Source organism: Crocodylus siamensis, chromosome 8 (genome assembly GCF_052110815.1).
Source record: "Crocodylus siamensis isolate JL-2025a chromosome 8, ASM5211081v1, whole genome shotgun sequence".
Lineage (NCBI taxonomy): Eukaryota > Metazoa > Chordata > Crocodylia > Crocodylidae > Crocodylus > Crocodylus siamensis.
The window spans coordinates 68,727,102-68,746,129 of NC_143402.1; the positions used below are offsets into that span (position 1 = coordinate 68,727,102).

The window sequence follows — 19,028 nt, forward strand, 5'->3', positions numbered from 1 at the left end:
GGTAGCTTATGGGACAACGGAGAACAGCCCTGTCACCTTCATGGGATTCCCGCAGGACAGCATCTCTCAGAAAACTGAGACCGTGGGATGCGTCTTCCCCCATACAGAGGTGAACATGATCCTCCCCACCTCCCCTGCTGCTTCAGTTTTCCCAAAAACTGCTGGCACCCTTCCTCACCTCTTCAGCAGCCAGCAGTAGGCATCGTACCCCACCCACTGCCTTTCCTCCCAGTCTGTCTTTCACCCAGCTCAGAACTTACACCACACCTGAAGAGCCTGGCTCTCTTGCATTGCAGGCAAAGATTGAGGATCCTGAAACTGGAGAAATTGTCCCTCTGAATACCCCTGGGGAGCTCCAGATTCGAGGCTACTGTGTCATGTTGGGCTACTGGGAAGACCCCACCAAAACCAATGACGTGATCACTGATGACAAGTGGTACAAGACAGGGTGAGTTTCGAAACTCCCTAACATTGTTTCCCTTTGAAGCTGTGTCCTGCATGTGGTTGGTGCACGTGGCCATGGAGGGGAAAGGATGTATGTGAGAAGCAGTAGCTATTCACCCAGGCAAAATGGACTAGAGTCAGCCCTAGAGTCAGTAGGTCCAGTCCCATGAACTTCCATGGAGTTCAGCCAGGTGGCAGGAGTGCTGCATTTGGTCCATCGCACTTAGGTCACAACATCTGGAGACTTGATACCAGATTAGATGCACCTAAGGTGAGGTCGGCAGAGGGAATTCCAGCTTGGATTGAGCTCTTGTTTATGCAGGTTCTTGGAGGTAGGCTGCAAGCTGGGTGGGAGGGTGACCCATTGGCCATTCATCCCTGGACAGCCTTTCCTCCAGCCACTCAGGACTGAGCCCATGAGGCGGAGAGCCCCTTGGGGCTGGCCAGGTGGATAAGTCATCCTTCCTCTTAGCTGAGATACTTGGAACAAGGGCTGTGGTGTCGTTTCAGGGACATTGCTCTCCTGGATGAGCACGGCTACTGCAGAATTATAGGTCGCTGCAAGGACATGATTATTCGTGGAGGGGAGAACATTTACCCAGCAGAACTGGAGCAGTTTCTACACACCCACCCCAAGGTGGAGGAGGTGCAGGTGAGTAGCACAAGGAGGCTTGGTGAACCTTTCATCAGGGTTCAGCTTCTCACTTGTCTGGTGACTTTTTATCATGCAGGGAATGGGGGAGTCAGATCAGCTGGGCTCTATCCCTGTCCTTGGCATGGACTCGTTGTGTGATCTTGGACACGTTCTCTGCTCTGCTTTCCCATCAGCACTGTGGGGATTGCAGCCCTTCCTCTCCTCAGTTCTCAGCTCACAGACATCTGTGCAGTGCTTTGAAATCCTCTTCTGGAAAACCCTGTAGAGGGGAATGAGGATTAATAGCTAAAACTTCAGGAAAGACTCTTTTTTTGTCCTGAAGTAAGTCCCTGAAGAGGAGCTGTGCTGCAGGTTTCATCACCAAGGAGGGAAGAAGTGATTTGTAGCTGCTCCGAGCAGCCATTCCCAGTCTGCCAGCAACATCATCCAGTTCTCGTATCAACCACGTCTCCCCATAAGCAAACCAGTACTTCAGTCAGTGCTGGGTTGGCGCCAGGCACAGCTCTTGCTGAAATAATCCTAGTCCAATTCCAAGGGCTCCGTGTCACCTGGGTCTCTACATTGCTGGAATATGAGGATGATATCTGGGGGGGGCACGAGGGGTCCTGAATGGGGAACTTGAGGGAAAGCATCTTTAACTCCCAAGAGAAGCAATCCAACCTTCCTAGTACCAAAGGAGTAGGCCTGTGGGCTCTGCCATTATAGGGCTTTGGTCCCAAGCCCCTGCTCTTAGGACTCCAGCATCCAGGACAAAAATGCCGTTGGAGGGTGAGGGGATGGAGCAATGAAGCACGTGAGGGGTGAGGCGCTCCTAGTGCCCTCTGGGGAAAGGAAGAGACCCAATGAGCAATGCTTCCCGGGACTCGCATGTCCTTCCATCCTGACCAGGTGGTGGGTGTGAAGGACGAGCGAATGGGAGAAGAGATCTGCGCATGCATCAGAGTGAAGGCCGGACAGGACTGCTCCGTGGAGGAAATCAAAGCATTCTGCAAAGGCAAGGTAGGATCTGCCCCCCAATCCTTCCCCCTCATCCTCCCCAAGCCAAGTGCGTGCTTGTGCTGGTTTTCACCCTGACTCACTGACCTCAGTTAGAGTGAATTTGCATATCAGCATGGAAAGCAAGAAGCCTACAGTGATTCACACCAGCTGAGGCTGAGGCCTTAAAGCTGGAAGCACTTAGCTATAGGTAACAAAGCAGCAGTGGGTGCATGGTTCTTTAGAGCTCTTGGCTCTTTCTTTCCAGATTTCCCATTTCAAGATCCCTCGGCATATAGTGTTCATGAAGCAGTATCCCCTCACTGTCTCAGGCAAGGTAAGGGGCAGCCCAGGGAGGTGGGGAGAGGGCTGAGGTAAACCTTTCCTAGGCTGTCTCCCACCTGACTCGCTCTCTCTTTTCCTCTGTTCTGATTCCAGGTTCAAAAATTCAGGTTGAGAGAGCAGATGGAGAAGCAGCTCCAGCTCTGAACGAAGTGGAGATGAATTCACCTCTGCCAGTTGGGGCCTCCCCTTCAATACCATGCCATCTCAAGCAGCTAAGAACTGACACCTTATTACATGCAGCCATCATTTTGCAGTCAGGCTGAAATGCTTTCTAATTAATAAAAATGACACTCGTGTTTTTCCAACAGGGATTGTTTCTTTGCAGGAAACAGTAATGTGGAAAGAAGGATAGTAAAATGGATGGACCAAGGGAGCGGACACCCAGACTCCTGGGTTCTGTCCTGGTGGGGAGCTCCCTTTCTATGTCAGGTTGCTCCATCTCTTGAAATGGGGATGATACTTCTTTCCCCCAGGGAAAGTGTTGCAAGGCTATGGTCATTCATGTCTGCAAGGTACTTCAAGATGTCTCAGTGGAAGGTCCCATTGAGAGAAGTACAATTGACTGATGCTGTAACAACAGACTGGCCCCTTGTAGCATGTGTAGGCTTGGATTTGCTAGGGGAGAACATCTTGTGGCAGCAAGAGGGAAGATAGGATGGGATTTCCCAGATGGTGTGGATCTGTCCAGATCCTGTTGTCCACAGAGCAAGGATCTATAGGAGGAGGGAGGGTGTCAGGAACAGTAACTCCCAAGGCCTTGCACCATTTGTTAACTCCATCAGGTCTTCCTTGACACCCAGCTACATGCTTGGGAATGGGAAGAGGTTCCCTGCAGTGGATAGAGGAAATTTGTTTTTTCCCAGCCCGCCCCCAGATATTTTGAACAGAAATTACCATCTGACACATGGATCTCACAAGCATTTTATTTCTGTCTGGCAAGAATAATCAGCAGGTACAGTATAAATGTGTCAAACACGCCATACCATCAAACACATGAGACGCAATGTCTGGGCCAGTTTTTTTTTATGGAAGATCGCTAGCACCTCCCAACCATGAAACACTAAGTAGAGGGATTGAAGAGCAAAGGCTCCCTCCCCTCTTGCTGCAGTGTCCCCCTCCAGCTGGACATTAATCAAACCTGATGATGATGATTCTTCATCACAGACCTGACCTCCCCTCTCCTCCCCCTAAGCGGCTACTGTGGGCTTTCAATCTCCAGTGTCAGTTCCTTCTGCATTGGATCTAAAGGGTACTGAAGTCTAGGGATTGGGGAAAAGGTGATTGATTCAAAAGCAAACCAAGTTCTCTACCTGGTGAAATCCTAGCATCTTTGCAGGGGAAATGAAGATGAAGCTCCTGCTTCTGTTTTGTCCCAGGTCCTGTAGAACTATCAAGGAGCCTCTGGACTACCCCTTTGGTTACCTTTCTTTCAAGAGCATGTATACAGCTTGAGTTACCACCAGGTATAGAGTCCTATCTCATGCTGTGGCTGCAGGCATGAATGGGACAAAGTTCATGCCTGCTGGAACGGGATGACCTTTTTGCCCACAAGCATGCTGGCCTTTTTTTGGGTAAGGACAGAAGTGTTTTCAATCCTTTTCTATTGCCAAGCTCCAATTTCTGCAACAGGCTTGGAGGATCAGGAAAAGCAGGAGGAGGAGATGAGTCGATAGGTTCTTAATGTCACAACTGTGGGGTGGGCTCTACCCATGGAAGCAGATCCTCTGTATCAGAGTCCAAAGTTTATGCTTCGTACCTAGAAGGAAACAAATGGGATCTGTTTGTTTTTAACCCTGAAGGCAGTGGTGCTTCTGATTTCAAGTAGGTTTTCCGCTCAGCTGATGTCTCCCCCTTTCTTGGGCGGGGAGGGGAAGGGAGTATGTGCCCCTTGCTAGATTGCCCTTGCTTAGGACATGCCACACTTTTTCTTCCTCCGTTCTTCCCTGGGATGTGCATGAGAAGTGTTAAATAGCCTCACTCCTGAGAGAAACTGGGTCAAAAATATACCTCCCAAACCTGACTTCCTCCTTAAGCAGGAGCTGCCTTAGACCTCACTGCACAGTGTCTAAGTTACGCAAAGGGGGCAGGTGCATCCCAGGATTATAGTGAGGAAAAATCACTGGCTTCCTAGCAAAGACAGGACAGACCTATGGTCCTGATGTCAAAGAAGAGCATGTGTTTGACTGCCCTTCTTGCAATGAGCACAAACGCCTCAGTGCCAAGGAGCCTTGACAAGAGCCTTTTGTTCAGCTGCTATCTGTGGCCTTGCACTGTGGTGGGGGTGAATGGATGTGCACTGCATACTCACATGGGCTGGCAAATCCACCCTCTGTATAGAAAGATGGACAAATCTGCAGCTTTCTGGGGGAGGAGCCCTGCAAAATACATCAATGACTCAGTAAATGCAGATACAGTCAGAGATATGTAAAACCTGTCATCCCCGTCCCCCACACCACCTCCATCCCTCTCTGTACCACTGGGAGATCAAAAAGGTATCATCAAATCAGTGCAGCAGAGCAGGACTGCAAAAAAGAGTCAGTAACATGAAATTTGTTTCCGTGGGTTTTCAGCTGAAACCAACTTCCAGCAGTCCCATCCAGTCGAACACAGTTAGTTGCTCAAGAAGTAGCTTCATGTGGCCAGGCTTTAAGAACTGCAGCACAAAGTCAGCATTTGTGACAGCTGCAGAGTCTGATGTTCTCCCTCTGAACAGGTGCAGAATGGGCAGCAAGGCTGCCACCTCCTTCACAGCCTCTTCCTAAAGTGCCCCCACTCTGCACGCCTTGGGGTCACTCTTCCTGGCCCATTCACCCTTGCTCACCAGTGCAGAGTAAGGCCATTCTTGCCAATGGTGAGGCAGGGTTCTCTGAGGTGGGCGCTCGTGCCCTTGTGTCCACCGGCTCCTTCCCAGGAGTCTCCCATCAACCACCATCGGGTAGCAATGTATTGTCACTTAGCCTCTGGTCTGAAAACTGCAGATCCCGTTACTAGTCACCTGAGCTCCTCCTCCCCCTCTGAATATAATAATTTTGAATTTTAAATTCTCAGCAGAGTCCCTCCTTGCTCCTCCAGTAGCATCCCTTCTCTGAGCATAGGTCTAACCATCTCCACTGATTCTCAAGTAGCATCCCTTTTTTGAGCATAGGGATAACCATCCCCACCAAGCTGGCATGGCACTGCTTATCAGAACAGTGCCTTCTTGCACTGGCCTGTTTCTCGCACGCCTGTGCACAGAGCCCAGATCTTAGCTAATACTCACCAGGAGCGACCGAACAAATGTCAAAACCATTAGGAAATCCTTGTAGTGAATCTCCGGGCTGAGACACCACTGTCCTGTCTGTCGTGTGCTCTCCAGGTCCGTAGCTGTGCTCTTTTATAGGGCTAACTCAAAAGGAGGAGGTTCCTAGCAGACAGGAAATCAGAGAAGGGCATGTTGAATCAGATAAAGAGCCCAGATCTAATTCTGTTACCCCTGCCCACTGTCAAGGAGCATTTCCCCATTTTCCACAGGAACATTACTTTTTTTAAGACTATTAATAGGATGAACTGGAAACCCTCCACTGACGTGAATTTTGTGCAACATCTTGAGCTGTGGTTCAAGAAAGGATGTGACTGCTGCCTTACATGGTGTTTCTATGTTAGGTTGGAATTTACTTTTCTTAATCCCTTGAGTCAGGGATAAATCTTCTGCGTGCAAAAGAATCTCAGAAAAACAGGATTGGGAGGGACCTCAAGAAGTCTAGTCTAATGTCCTGGTCAAGGTAGGACTTAAGCCATCCCAGTCAGGAATTTGCCTTAAAACTTCTAAGTATGGTGATTCCAGAGTCTCTCGGGGTAGCCTGTTCCAATATTTAACCACCTCGTAGTCAGAAAGTTCTTCCTGATCTCTAAACTAAACTTTCCTTGTGCGGTTTAAACTCACTGCTCCTTCTCCTGTCCCCCTGCAGCCATGGAGGACAGTCTATCTCCATCCTCTTTATAATCATCCTTCAGTTATAGTTTCATAGTTAGTAGGGTTGGAAGGGACCTGAGCGGGTCATCTAGTCTGACTCCCTGCCATGGGCAGGAAAGGATGCTGGGGTCAAATGACCCCGGCCAGGTGATTGCCCAGCCTCCTTTTGAAGACCCCCAGGGTAGAAGTGAACACCACTTCACTTGGGAGTTGGTTCCAGCTCCAAGCCATCCTGACTGTGAAGTAGCGCCGCCTGAAGTCTAGCCTCAACTTACTCTCAGTCAATTTATGGCCATTATTCCTTGTAACTCCCGGTAGTGCTCAGGGGAACAGGGACTCTCCCATTGCCTGCTGGTCTCCCTTGGCAAATTTGTAGGTGGCCACCAGATCCCCTCTCAGCCTTCTCTTGTGGAGGCTGAGCAGGTTCAGGTCCCGTAGCCTCTCCTTGTAGGGCCTGCCCTGCTGTCCCCTGATCATGCGAGTGGCCTCCTCTGGACCCTCTCCATTTTGTCCACTTCCCTCCTGAAGTGCGATGCCCAGAACTGGACGCAGTATCTAGCTGCAGCCTGACCAGTGCCGCATACAGGGGGAGGATCACCTCCTTGGACCTGCTCGAGATGCATCTGTGGATACATGACAAGGTACAGTTGGCCTTCCTGACTGCCTCCCCACACTTGGATGTGGGGGGAGGGGGAGTGGTCAATGATGACTCCAAGATCCTTTTCACCCTCTGTGCTGATGAGAAGGGAGTTCCCCAGCCTGTAGGTATGGTGCTGGTTCTTCCTCCCCAGGTGCAGTACCTTGCACTTGAAACCTATCCTATTCTCATCCACCCACCCTTGTAACCTGTCCAGGTCTAGTTGTAGCTTGTCCCTCCCTTCTAGTGTGTCCACCTCTCCCTACATCTTAGTGCTATCTGTGAATTTGAACAGGGTGCTTTTCACCCCCTTGTCCAAGTTGCTAATGAAGAAGTTGAACAGCGCAGGCCCGAGGACCGAGCCCTGGGAAACCCCACTGTCCACATCCCTCCAGGTCGAAGACCCATCCACCACCACTCTCTGGCTGTGGCCCTCCAGCCAATTTGCCACCCATCTGATTGTGTAGGCGTTGACACCACAGTTGCTTAATTTTTTAATGAGGATGGGGTGACAGACAGTGTCAGAGGCCTTCCTAAAGTCCAGAAAGATTACGTCCACTGCTACCCCTGCATCTATGGATTTGGTGACCTGGTCGTAGAAGGCCACCAGATTGGTCTGACAGGACCTGCTGCTAATGAACCCGTGTTGGTTGCCCCTAAGCATAATCTCTCCTGCTGGCCCCTTGCAGGTGTGCTCCTGCATAATTTTCTCAAAGAGCTTCCCCAGGATTGAGGTAAGACTAATGGGCCTATAGTTTCCTGAGTTCTCCTTCCTCCCTTCTTTGGAAATGGGGACCACACTGGCTCTTTTCCAGTCCTTCACCTCACCAGAGCACCACAAGTACTCGTGCAGCCGTGCCAGGGGTCCTGCAATGACCTTTGCTAATTCCCTCAGTACTCTGGGGTGGAGATCATCTGGACCTGCTGATTTGAACACACCTGGTCCCACCAGAAGTTCCCTGACTAGGTCCTCACTGACCCTGGGCCTGTCTGCGCCTCCCCTGGGTCTGTCCAAGATCCCAGTGGGGGAGATGTCCCAGTCCCTGCTCAGAAAAATGTTTTTTATAAGTGATTTATTTTTTATTTGAAAACTATTAGCAAATCCCCCTTCAATCTCCAGACTCTTCTTTAGTCTTTCTGCCCAAGTCATCTTTCCCAGGCCTCGAATAATTTTTGTTGTCTCCTCTGGATTTTTCCTATTTTGTTCACATCTTTCTTGATGTGAGGGACCCAAAACTGGACACCGTACTCCGTGTGTGGCCTTGTCAGTGCCAAATAGAGCAGGAGAAATCACTTCCCTTGATTAGCAAGTGGTACCTCTATGAATACAGCCTAGTTTGCACTAGCCTTTGTTCCAAGAGCACACTGTTAGCTCATAGTCAGCTTATGGTCTCCTGTGACCACCTGGTCCTCTCCTGAGGCCCAGGCAGTCCTTCCCCAGTGCATCTGTGCATGCAGTGGTTATGCCCTAAATGCAGGATGCTAGAAGCAGAGCTGCTCAGTGACTAGCAATGGGATTTAGTGCCATTGGATGGTGTGGGATGGTGGTGGAGGAAAAGAAGAGCAATGCTCCTGGTTGGGTAGTAGTCTATCTTCTCCATTGTCTGTGGGAGAAGATAGACTACGACATGGTGGGAACAGGAGGGAAAGAGACAGGAAGAGATGACAGTCAGACTGATCACCATGTTTGGAGTCGGGAAGGAGTTTTACCCCACGGTCAGACAGGTAAGGACTGTGGAGGATTTTGCCTTCCTTTGCAGCTGGTGGCCTGGCCCTTTTATCTGGGATCCTCTGAGCATATATTAGCAACCTTTTACAGAAGCAGGGCACTGGCTGCCATGGTCCCCCTGCTTTACCTGGGGCAGGTTAGGGGGTGTCATGTCTTGTGCTGTGTCAAAGTTGATGGTAGTTTTACTGAGAGGTTAGATGATGGATTTGTATAGGATGGTTTGAATAGGCCTGATTCTGCCTCAGGCAGGGGGGTTGCACTAGATGAGCTATGGAGGTCCCTTCCAGTCCAACTTCTCTATGATTTTTATGATTGTCTTTTATATGCCCCAATTAACGTAACAGGGAGGAAGTGAGCCCTTGCCAAACACAAGAAGCTAACTACATAGAGTGACTTGCACAGCTGACCGAGATGACATCTGTGCTTATGTTTCTTGATTACACCCACAGATTTGGAGTTGGGGATGGCCTGCAGGAAGTGAGTGCATGTGTCAAACCTGGGAGGGGGATTTTTCTGTATATTTTGGATGGAGTTTGCAATGAGATGACTCAGGAGGCTTTTGAGTATCTGCACTGCCTACCCCTCTTCAGCAAAAAAGGACTTCCTGCAATCCTGCTGCCCTAAGCATTTAGCTAATTTGGGGCTGGGTTCGGTTGTTTTCTTTAGAAGGAGGAATTGATTATATGAGACAACGCTTTCTTTCACACGGTGTTGTTTAGCTCTAAACCAAGCCCTGCTCCCTCGAACACAGCAGAAATAATTGTCCCTTCTCACAGGTCCCAAGTTTGCCTCTCCAGAGAGTCCCAAGATCTCCATCCCTTTGCTGACTCTTCGGGACATTCTCACAACTGTTTCTCTCATTCTCCCCTTACCCCGCACAGCTCAACAAAAAATCCTATAGCCCCTGGGTTTGCAACTGGTCCAGGGACTTAACTGCCTGTTCTACGTAGAAGAGATGCTGCTGCAGCCAGAGATCAAGTTGTGAAGGGATGGGAAAAGCCCACCAAGTCTGGGAAATTGTTCTCAAAATTTGGGATGAAGAAGTGATTTCAACAATGTTTCACATAATTGTCCCAACACACGAATAGCAGCTTGATGGTAATGGGTTTCACTTCTCTGAGCATGACCACAACAACCAAGCTATTAGACTGCACTTCTCAGTCATGAGGAGCTGGGGGCCCTTGCTGGGGAGAGGTGTCCATATTGCTCATGTCACTTTTACATTTCACACCAGCAGAGGCCAGAGTCCAACAGGCCACGAAAGTGAGCAAGCCTCTCCCAGAACAAGTGTGGGAACTCCAATGGAGCATCATGGCAAAGCCAGCACTGGCACTGCTGGTGCTATTATGCACCTAGTCAGTGGAAAGGTGACTTCCCAGCCACAGTCATATGACGTCCGGCCCTGCTTTCATTAAATTTCATCAGCCAAGTCTTTTGGGTTCTGGTTGGCGCTTAGAGGGGAGAGAGCCAGGGGCAGTGGGAGCTGTGGGGGGCTGGTCAGATCATGGCACGTTCTTCTCTCAGTCAATCCTAACTCAGTTCCCCAGCACGGTATGGGGTGCTGTGCTGCTGCAGGCACCGTCCTTGCACTGCGTTAAATAAGGAAAACACTTGGCACTGCACTGATGCAGATTAACTGAGGTTCTCAAAGGCCACGTGGCACTTCACGTAAGTGATGGAGAATTAGCCCCAGTGTCCTGGCCAGTTCTAATTTAAGAAATTACCTTCTGCCCAATTAAATTCCCTTCTCAGCACCAGCTGCCAAAGGCATTGCTCACTTCCTGCCCAGGGTGGTTACCTAACGCCAATGTGCTCTCTTAAACAGCTGTGGCGTTCTGCCCCAGGGACAGCTGCTTTTCAGCTGTGGATGAAATGGCTCATGCATTAGGAAAGCACCTTGGGATCTGCCGAGATGAAAGGCGCAGCGCGAACATAAGTTATTCATGCAGACAGCCTGGAAGAGAGCCACTGCTCAACGCAGCTCCCACCAGAAAGGGAAGGGAAAAATAGATTCCACTGGCAAACAATATCCAGACTCTGTCCCCGTCACCCCCACCTGGTACCAGGACTCCCAGCCCCGCTGAAGGATTCAAACAGCTGAGGAAGCATCTGCAGTGCCTGCTGCTGATAAGAGCAGCCCCTTGCCCATACGCATGCAAGGTCATACCTGCTAATACAAAAAAGTTCCTTGGTGATTGCAAATGCGTCATCTAACTTTGCTCTGATGCATGGCCAGGTAGGAGATGTCTGACTCCAAGAGAGCTGTGGGGAAGCTAAAGGAGATAAGTTCATTGGTGTGGTGCCAGCCTGACTTTTCAGCTGCAGTGTGGTATGTATGGCCTGATTGTCATTCTAGCCACGGCTGAGATAGAGATGCCACCTGCTGCCAGGTCGGAGAATGACTGGCAGGCCCAGCAGAATTGCCCTGTGAAACTGTATACTAGAGTCTGTCCAGGGTTAGCCGTGCTGTGGGACATGTCCTGGGGGCTGTCAAAGGGCAACCCGTGTAAAGGACACTGCTGTCCTCCAGTCTGCACTCACCACTGTTGTGCAGACTGGAGGAATGTGTTTCTCTTTTCCAACTTGAAGCCTGAGGGCTGGGAGGATTGTCCACACACCAATTTTAGGTCTACATTTTCATCTGGTCCACCAGTTTGCCCCAGGCCCCGCTCCGTGTTTGACTCCATTTCCCAGTGTCTGGGCTAACAGACAAGCCTCAGCCCTGTACACCGAGACCTGGGTACTCCTTCCAGCTCTGCAACTGACTTGCCGTGGGACCTTGGGCAAGTCTAGGGAATTCAAGGGGGTGTGCGTGTGCAAGGGAGGGGTGTGCGTGTTGTGTTGTTGGGATAGGGATGACCCTGCTTCAAGCAGGGGGTTGGACTAGATGAGCTGTGGAGGTCCTTTCTAGCCCTCCTACTCTAATAAGGCCCTGCCACACATTCACATTAAAGCTGGGTGGAAACCAGCTGTAGAGTTGTAACACATTTTCAAGCACTAGCACTGTAGCTGACTGGTTCTTTGTAGAGCTGGATGAGCTTTTTCATGGCATGATAATTACTCTGCATGTGACTGGCCACATGTGCAAGGTAATTCTCAGGAGATAAAAACCTCCATCCCACCACACAAAGAGCTGACCAGCTGCAGAATTAGTGCTTGAAGACTTGTTACAGCTTTATAGCTGGTTGCTATTTGAACATGGGGCAGGGCTCCTATATTACAACATTGACTGGTTCATGGTGCAATAAATTTGGACCAGCCACATGTGCAAAGTAATGCTCACTCCATAAAAAGGCCATCCCGCTCTAAAAAGAGCCAGCTGGCTACAGGGTTAGTGCTTGAAGACTTGTAACAGCTTTATAGCTGGTTGCTTTCCGGTTGTATTTTGAACATCCCCCCCAAAGACCACTACCACCAATCATCCTCCGCTGCCAGGGGCTGCAAAGAAGAAGGCAGTTTTGAACTGGGCCGGAGCCCTGGTATGGCAAGTAGCTGGTTCATCATATTTAGACTGGCCACACGTGCACAGCAATTAATTAACAGGTCCATGCCTAATTGTCACGCAGTTTGCTGGCTCGCCCCAGCCCCCCTGCAAGGTCCATAAAAAATGATCAAAGGAGCCGAGCGGCTCCAGAGCCGGGGCCGGGCGAGGTGGCACAAGGTTGCACTGCGCACGCGCGGCTCCGGGTTGAGGGCGCGGCCAGGCCAGGCCCCCGCTTGCCAGTCTGCGGAATGGGAGGTGCCGGCCCCGCCCCCGCCCCCGCCCAGGCATGGCGGCGCGGCGCGGCCTGGCCGCGGCGCTGTACGCCCACGTGAGTGCTTGCACGCCCGCCCCGGGCACACTTGCCCCGCACGCGTGCTGCCCCCTGGCAAGGGGCGCCGTGCTCGGGGGCGCGGAGGGTCTCGCCCCTGCCTTTGGGCGGATGGCGGGGGGTTGCGGCTTTGTTCTTCCGCCAACCGCTCGGACGCTTCCTTGGGCCCCAGCTGCCTTCCTGCCCCTGGGCGGGGGCTGGGCTCCGCGATCCCCTCACGTCCCTGACGTCTGCGCTTCGGGAATGGCGGAAACCTTCGCCGCTTCTTTTCTCTGGATCTATAAGTATAAACGTCTGCAACGGAAAGCGCTACGGTTGTCGTATTCCCGAAGCGCGGCCTCTTCACGACAGCAGGCGAAGTCGTGAGAGTCGGCAACGCTGAGGCGGGCAGGGAGGCCGAGGCCCAGAGGGCCGGCGGCTCGCCCGAGCTCACCCCGGAGTCGGTGGCCCGCCCCCCGGCACACCCACGCGGTCTCGGAGCCCCATTCCCGCTCCGACGGCGGCGCTCCCCCGTTGCCTGTGGGGAGCCTGCTTCCCGGGCGCATGCGCCTGGCTGCCTTCCCCCCTCTCCGAGGGCTGCGCTGTCACGTGCCGCCTGCCAAGAGGGCTGTCTCCTTCCCGTGTCCCGTAGTGGCCCTACTGCCTCAAACGCTGCAGCTACTGCAACTTCAACAAGTACATCCCCCGGGGCCTCGATGAGGCAGTGGTGCGGCGCTGCCTCGCCCGGGAAGCCCAGACCCTGATCCAGCTGAGCCAAGTCCAGAGGTGGGTGCAGCCCCCAGAGGGTGAGGATAGGGTACGGGAGAGGGACGCTCTCGTGTGCTTTGTCCTGGGCAGCCCGGGTCCCTGGGGCGCGGAGTGGGGCGCGAGGCGCTCTGGCAGCAACACGTGCGCGCTGTGGGGCTCGGGGCCTCTTCCCAGCAGGATCAGCTCCGTGTTTTTTGGCGGGGGGACGCCAAGCCTGGCCAGCCCGCTCACCATCGCGGCGGTGCTGGAGACTGTTTCCCAGTGCGCTCGCTTGGCGGCAGACGCGGAGGTCGCTCTGGAAGCCAACCCCACCTCGGCCGGGGCCTCGCGGCTGGCGGGCTTCCGGGCAGCCGGTGTCAATCGCCTCTCTATTGGCATCCAGGTGAGAGGGTGCATCTGCCTGCCCCCTTCACCTGATCTCCCTCCATCCTCGCGCTCTGCCCGTGCTCTGGTGCCCTTCTCATCCCTGCCCAGAGCCCCCTTTCTCCTGCGTGGCTGGCGCGGTCTCACCAGGCCTCTGTTCCCTGCAGTCGGTGGACGATGCGGAGCTCCAGCTCCTCGGGCGGGACCACACGGCGGATGAGGCTTTGAGGACCCTGGAAGAGGCCAAGAAACTGTTTCCAGGACGTACGTCCGTCGACCTCATCTTTGGCCTCCCGGGCCAGAGCGTTGCCTCATGGGCCAGGGGGTTGGAGCGCCTGCTTCAGCTGTGCGACGACCACGTGTCTCTGTACCAGCTCACGCTGGAGCGGGGCACCTCCCTCTTCAAGCTGGTGCAGCAGGGTGCCCTGCCTACGCCCGAGCAGGACATGCTGGCTGAGATGTACGAAGTAGCACGGCGGATGCTGCAGGATGCGGGCTTCCGGCAGTACGAGGTCTCCAACTTTGCCAGGAACGTGAGTCCCGGCCCTTGGCAGGCCCGGCTGGGTGCTCTACCTGGGGGGGGTGGCCAAGCTGGGGGCTTCTGTGACGGCTGGGAGGGTGTGAGCTCCTTCTGGGCTGCGGTCCAAAGAGACACTGTCACTTTCTGTGGCTTACCCTGTACCATCTTCTCCTGCAGGGCGCACTCAGCACCCACAACCTGTCCTATTGGCAGGGCAGCCAGTACATTGGGATTGGGCCAGGTGAGTTCATCTGCTAGGAAGTCAGGAGGCCTGGGGTATTACCACGGTGGGGATGCACAGGGCTGGGAGGCAGCCTGGCTAATGGGATCCCCATTCGCCTCTGCCGGGAGCTGCCGTGAGGGAGTCTGTCCCTGCTTCTTTCCCCCTAGCTGAGTTCGCTGCCAGCATTGACTGTCTGGGTGCCATGGGTGGTGATCTTCTCTGCAGGGTTTCATATCCCACTCCCTCTCAGCCCCGTGGATCTAACACACGAGACAGGAGTGTGGCAAGGAGAAGCATGAGTGTGACGAGCTCTGGGAGGGAGGGAGCTATGCTGCAGGAAGGCCTGTCTCTGTGCCAGGAGCCCACGGGAGGTTTGTGCCCCGAGGAAGTGGTGCGAGCCTTCGGGAGGCCCGGATACAGACCCTGGAGCCGGACAACTGGATGAAGGAGGTGCTGGCCTGGGGACACGGGACCAGGAAGCGGGTTGCACAGAACCCACTGGATGTGTGAGTATTGGGCAGGATAAAGTGGCCTCTTGCCGGGGCAGCGTCTGACTCCTCTACAGGGGGACGTTCCAGGGCAAGTGACCATGGCTGAGCTACAACTGCAGAGCTTGATGCTAAGATGCTTCTGCAGGCTCGAGCTCATGAAGCTTCCCCTGTTGTGCTCTGGTACGTCTAGGCCTTGCTGCACCTTCAGCCTCGCATGCAGGAGCCCTCTAGAGGCTGCATAGTCACCCAGCATCTCCCTCTGTTGTAGGCTGGAGGAGATCTTGGCTCTGGGGCTCTGCACGGATGTTGGGATTGCGCACCAGGTGAGAGACACATCTCCGCTGCAGCAGCCTGTTCAGAGGCTGGGGCAGGAGAGCGAGGTTTGCGAGTGTGGATCTCATGGCAGGGGAGTGGCTTCCAGGTAGTTAATCACTGCACAGAGAAGGATTCGGCATGGAGCAGCCAGTTTTATTGGGGCTCTTGATAGACATTGTTTGCTTGTCGGGATTCCTGAGCCATCCTTTCCTCTAAGCGTTGTCATGAGGTATCCTAAGATCTTGAGAGGGCATCTTTGTTTAGTAGCTTCCTGAAATAAGAGTATACTTGGTAATACATCCCTGCTGCCTGGCACAGCAGGGTCTGCCTGGGCAGTACACCAGTCTAGTATGTAGGGACCTTGTCTGGTGCCATCCAGCCTTGGTGCCACCTTGACTTTGGGGGCTGGGAGGGGAGTAGGGGAGTTCAGACTTCACTGACTGTTCAGTTCTGGTCCATTGGGGTAGGTGTATTACTCAGTGGACCATGCAGACACTTCCCAGGACTGCAGGCTGTGGAAGCCTAAGGGGCTTTTTATCCTGCCTCCTCTCTTTTTAATGGGCATAGCTCAGCACCATAGACCATGTGCTGCTCTTCTGGAGCCAGCTGCTAGAGGTGCAAACAGGTCGGCTACTGAAATGAGTAGCTATGTATGTAGCTGGTTGCTCTCTCTTCATCCTGAGCTTGCCTGCCAGTCCCCTACCTAGAATCCTGGCAGCCCTAGGTGAACTTGTAGTATCGGCCCTGCTTCACCAGAGATGATAATCAGACAACGGGGGGAAAAAATATTACCATTTTTCAGGCCCCACTTCTGTCTGGGCCCCCGGGCAGCCACCTGGTTCGCCCATGCCTGTGTCCGGCTCTGCTGCCTGCTGCACCCATCTCCAGGCTGTGCCTGACTCTGCAGAAGGGGAACTAGCTCAGGGAGGACCCAGGTCTCGAGGGAGGCTTTCTTCCTACCCTCCGATGAAACTAACCCCGCATTTAGTGGGCTTCTCTTTGTTCTGCCCCCCAGCACTGGCTGCAGTTTGCTCCCAGCCTGAGCCTGTGGGATGCATTTGGAGCCTCAGAGGAAGTGAAGGAGCTGGAGGACCAGGGCTTGCTGCTTTTGGACCACAGGTGAGACACAGCCTGGAGAGCGTGAGTGTGCATAGAGGGGCTTTGTTTACTGGTCGGTGAGACTGATCCATGTCCTGCTTTCTCCTCAGGGGACTAAGATGCTCTTGGAGGGGTTTGGCTGTGCTGGATTCTCTGCTACCAACTCTTCTCAACCAGCTCCAGCAGACCTGGGCAGACAGGGTATCTCCTACCTGATAAGTCCCTGCCAGAGGAGGCAAGGGTTTGTCTCGGCACATGCAGACAACCCCAAGCAGACAGAATCCATGAGGGGGAACTGGAACATGGATAGATCTTGCCTCCAATCTGAAAAGCATTTTAGAGGGAGCACTTAATCCCTAAGTATCTGGAGATCTGTTACCATGCTGGATCTCAGGGTAAGGGCCCCTCTGGGAGAAGTTGCACCTATGCAGAGCAGAAAAGACACCAGTTTTTTGCTTTCTAAGCACCCTGTGTGCTAAGTGCTATGGAGAATAAAATGGGTGAAGTACATTTTAGCTTTAGAACAAATGCAAAGGGAAATCAAGCATTGGCTTCTGCAATTACAAAAACATGAGGAAGGGAGGTCCTGCACTATGCAGGCAGCCTGCAGTCTGCTCACTCCAGCAGAGAGCAGTAAGGGACAGCACAAATCCTGCCTGAGCAAAACTCCTTAGAGGGACTTTGCACCCATAGCTGCCCAGAAAGGGGATCACCCCCCAAAAGGGGATATCTCGCTCCCTGCCTGGGGTTAGCTCTGTGACTGCTGGGTTTCTTTGTTTGGATCAGACTTTCCCTTTGCTCTGTTATACCGGAGTGAGTGAAGGGTTTGCTGGCAAGACTTTCAATATGCTTGGCCTTGGGACTCCAGTGTTGATACCTCCAGCCCAGTTCAGAAGCAGGACTCGGTGTCTATAACTCATCTTCTTTTATTGTTCTTGCTGCCCTGAGTGCTAGAGCCGCAGGCAGGTGGCGGGAATTGCAGAGACCCATCTCCCACTACCCCGGAGAGCTGGGAAGAGGCAGACCCTACCTCCAAGGCGTGCACATTGTGAAGCCCCCATTCTTTACCATGCAGACTGCATATGGGTATTGGTCACCTTCCCAGGGGATTCACTGCTGCACTGACCACATCGGGGTGGGGGGCTCTGTCCACTTTTACCAGCAGAATGCTTGCCATCCGCGTCTATAATCCACAGAATATAGAGCTTGGGCAGGGTACTCCAGTCTGCCAACATGCCATGCCTGGGTAAAGGGGCAGATAGGCCCAACATCGGCTGAGTCCAGCAGACCAGCTCAGTGCAATATCTACTGGATCACATAGCTTCTCCCTGACTTCTGTAAGATCACTTCCCTTCCCTTTTGAAACCGAAGTGAGGGCTGATACTACTATGCAGGAGCTGGGCTGCCCTTCCACGCTTTGTGAAGGAACAGCTCTTGGGAGCTTCTTCAGGTGTGCATCCAACATGGAGTGACTTGCTCATGCAGCCCCTTGTTATGTGCAGCTGTAACCAGTCATTTGGATTGTGAAATTTAATGAGTCCAAAGTTATCTTGACATTTTAACCAGCAAGTTGTTCTTGATATTAGTCTGGTCTTGGTAGCGATGGAGTGGTGGGGTAGCTATGATAGTCTATGGAATTATGCTGGAGGCAAGGATATTTTGGGGTGTACTGTCTTTTATTGGACTAATTGCATGCTTCTGGGAGGTTTTTTTTTGTTTTGTTTTGTTTTTTTAGACAAGCTTCTTCAGCACAAAGGGGTACTTCTGTGGGTCTGAGAGCTTGGGCTGCATTTGCTTCTGAAACAGTAATTACAGTTTAGCTCTAAAATCAATATTTGGAGTCCAGTGTAGATAACAGCTTTCAAGCCCTGGTGACAGTTGTTCAATTGGACAATAATCACTTAAGATCTTCACCTGAATTGTTTTGCTGAACAGTTGGGGGTTTTTTGTTTTGTTTTGTTTTTGTTATGAGCTCCCTGAATGTGAAGAGGGCAGCAGAAAGCACAGTGCAAGTGCAGTGCAGAGCAGGTTCTGGATGTTGCAGAGAGTCTTTAACCATGAGGGCTCTGCATGATTTCGTAGTGGGAGGGGAACAGCTGTGAGTGAAAGCTTCAGCCATTCAGCAGTGAGAAGTAGCTGATGCCTGGCCTAGGGTCTTAACATCTGCTTTGGATGGAGAGATTTGGGAAGCTGGGATTCTCACATTAGCTCCATCACTGTGTCGTAGCAGAGACGGACAGAAGGAGCAGTAGTTGTAGCGTCCCATGAAAAGTTTCCACAGCTTACACGTACCTCCCCTTCATGCTGCAGGGTAGGATGGCATCAACCTTGGGGAGGAGAAGGTGAGTTAGTGACAGCAGGGGTGGGGAGGTTGGACCATGCGACCCAAAGACGAGAGTCCTGCAGTGCAACAGCAAGAGGTTGCCTGGTGTACTGAGTGATGTCAACATGAGATTGGCCTACAAATCGCATTGCACAAGCTGCAGTTAGAATATTAATTAGTAACATTGGAGACACTCAAGGACTTCAGCCTGGGTCTGACACCTTCATTGTTATGGCTAATGAGTAATGATCTCTGCTTGCAAGTGCATTCATGTGAGCTGAGGTCCTCTCCTGTGTCACTATGAGTAAACCATGGGCCAGGACAGTTGTAAATGTTTTGCATTGCTAAATACAGATCTGCATTTCAGTAACCAGTGCACTTCTTTTTTTCCAGCTTCAG

General features: G+C 52.4%; 2 protein-coding genes and 1 long non-coding RNA gene across 5 annotated transcripts in view; 2 read left to right on the forward strand and 1 right to left on the reverse strand.

Moving 5' to 3' along the window:
• Positions 1 to 2,724, forward strand: part of ACSF2 (acyl-CoA synthetase family member 2) — a 47,187-nt gene extending 44,463 nt beyond the window's left edge. The window contains exons 11-16 of the mRNA XM_090059146.1: positions 2 to 109; positions 297 to 448; positions 955 to 1,096; positions 1,988 to 2,098; positions 2,343 to 2,411; positions 2,513 to 2,724. Of these exons, the coding sequence (XP_089915272.1) occupies positions 2 to 109; positions 297 to 448; positions 955 to 1,096; positions 1,988 to 2,098; positions 2,343 to 2,411; positions 2,513 to 2,563 (633 nt within the window). The 3' untranslated portion in view covers positions 2,564 to 2,724. The remainder of the gene's footprint in view (position 1; positions 110 to 296; positions 449 to 954; positions 1,097 to 1,987; positions 2,099 to 2,342; positions 2,412 to 2,512) is intronic.
• A 611-nt stretch (positions 2,725 to 3,335) lies between these two features.
• On the reverse strand, positions 3,336 to 11,794 carry LOC149858991 (uncharacterized). The gene is made up of 4 exons (XR_016443876.1): positions 10,905 to 11,794; positions 5,679 to 5,822; positions 4,728 to 4,794; positions 3,336 to 4,175 (listed from the first exon to the last, which is right to left on the reverse strand). It is a non-coding gene; the product is annotated as an uncharacterized LOC149858991 (long non-coding RNA).
• A 644-nt stretch (positions 11,795 to 12,438) lies between these two features.
• Positions 12,439 to 18,995, forward strand: RSAD1 (radical S-adenosyl methionine domain containing 1). 3 transcript variants are annotated; one of them, XM_090059685.1, is made up of 9 exons: positions 12,439 to 12,549; positions 13,181 to 13,314; positions 13,471 to 13,678; positions 13,827 to 14,192; positions 14,357 to 14,420; positions 14,761 to 14,908; positions 15,162 to 15,216; positions 16,224 to 16,327; positions 16,417 to 18,995. In XM_090059685.1, the coding sequence occupies exons 1-9, from the start codon at positions 12,508 to 12,510 to the stop codon at positions 16,520 to 16,522; spliced, it is 1,227 nt and encodes a 408-aa protein (XP_089915811.1). In that variant the 5' UTR covers positions 12,439 to 12,507; the 3' UTR covers positions 16,523 to 18,995. The 3 variants fall into 3 exon arrangements, with proteins under 3 accessions (XP_089915811.1, XP_089915812.1, XP_089915809.1); XM_090059686.1 differs by having other exon boundaries at positions 13,474 to 13,678; XM_090059683.1 differs by having other exon boundaries at positions 13,181 to 13,678.
• The last annotated feature ends 33 nt before the right edge of the window (positions 18,996 to 19,028 follow it).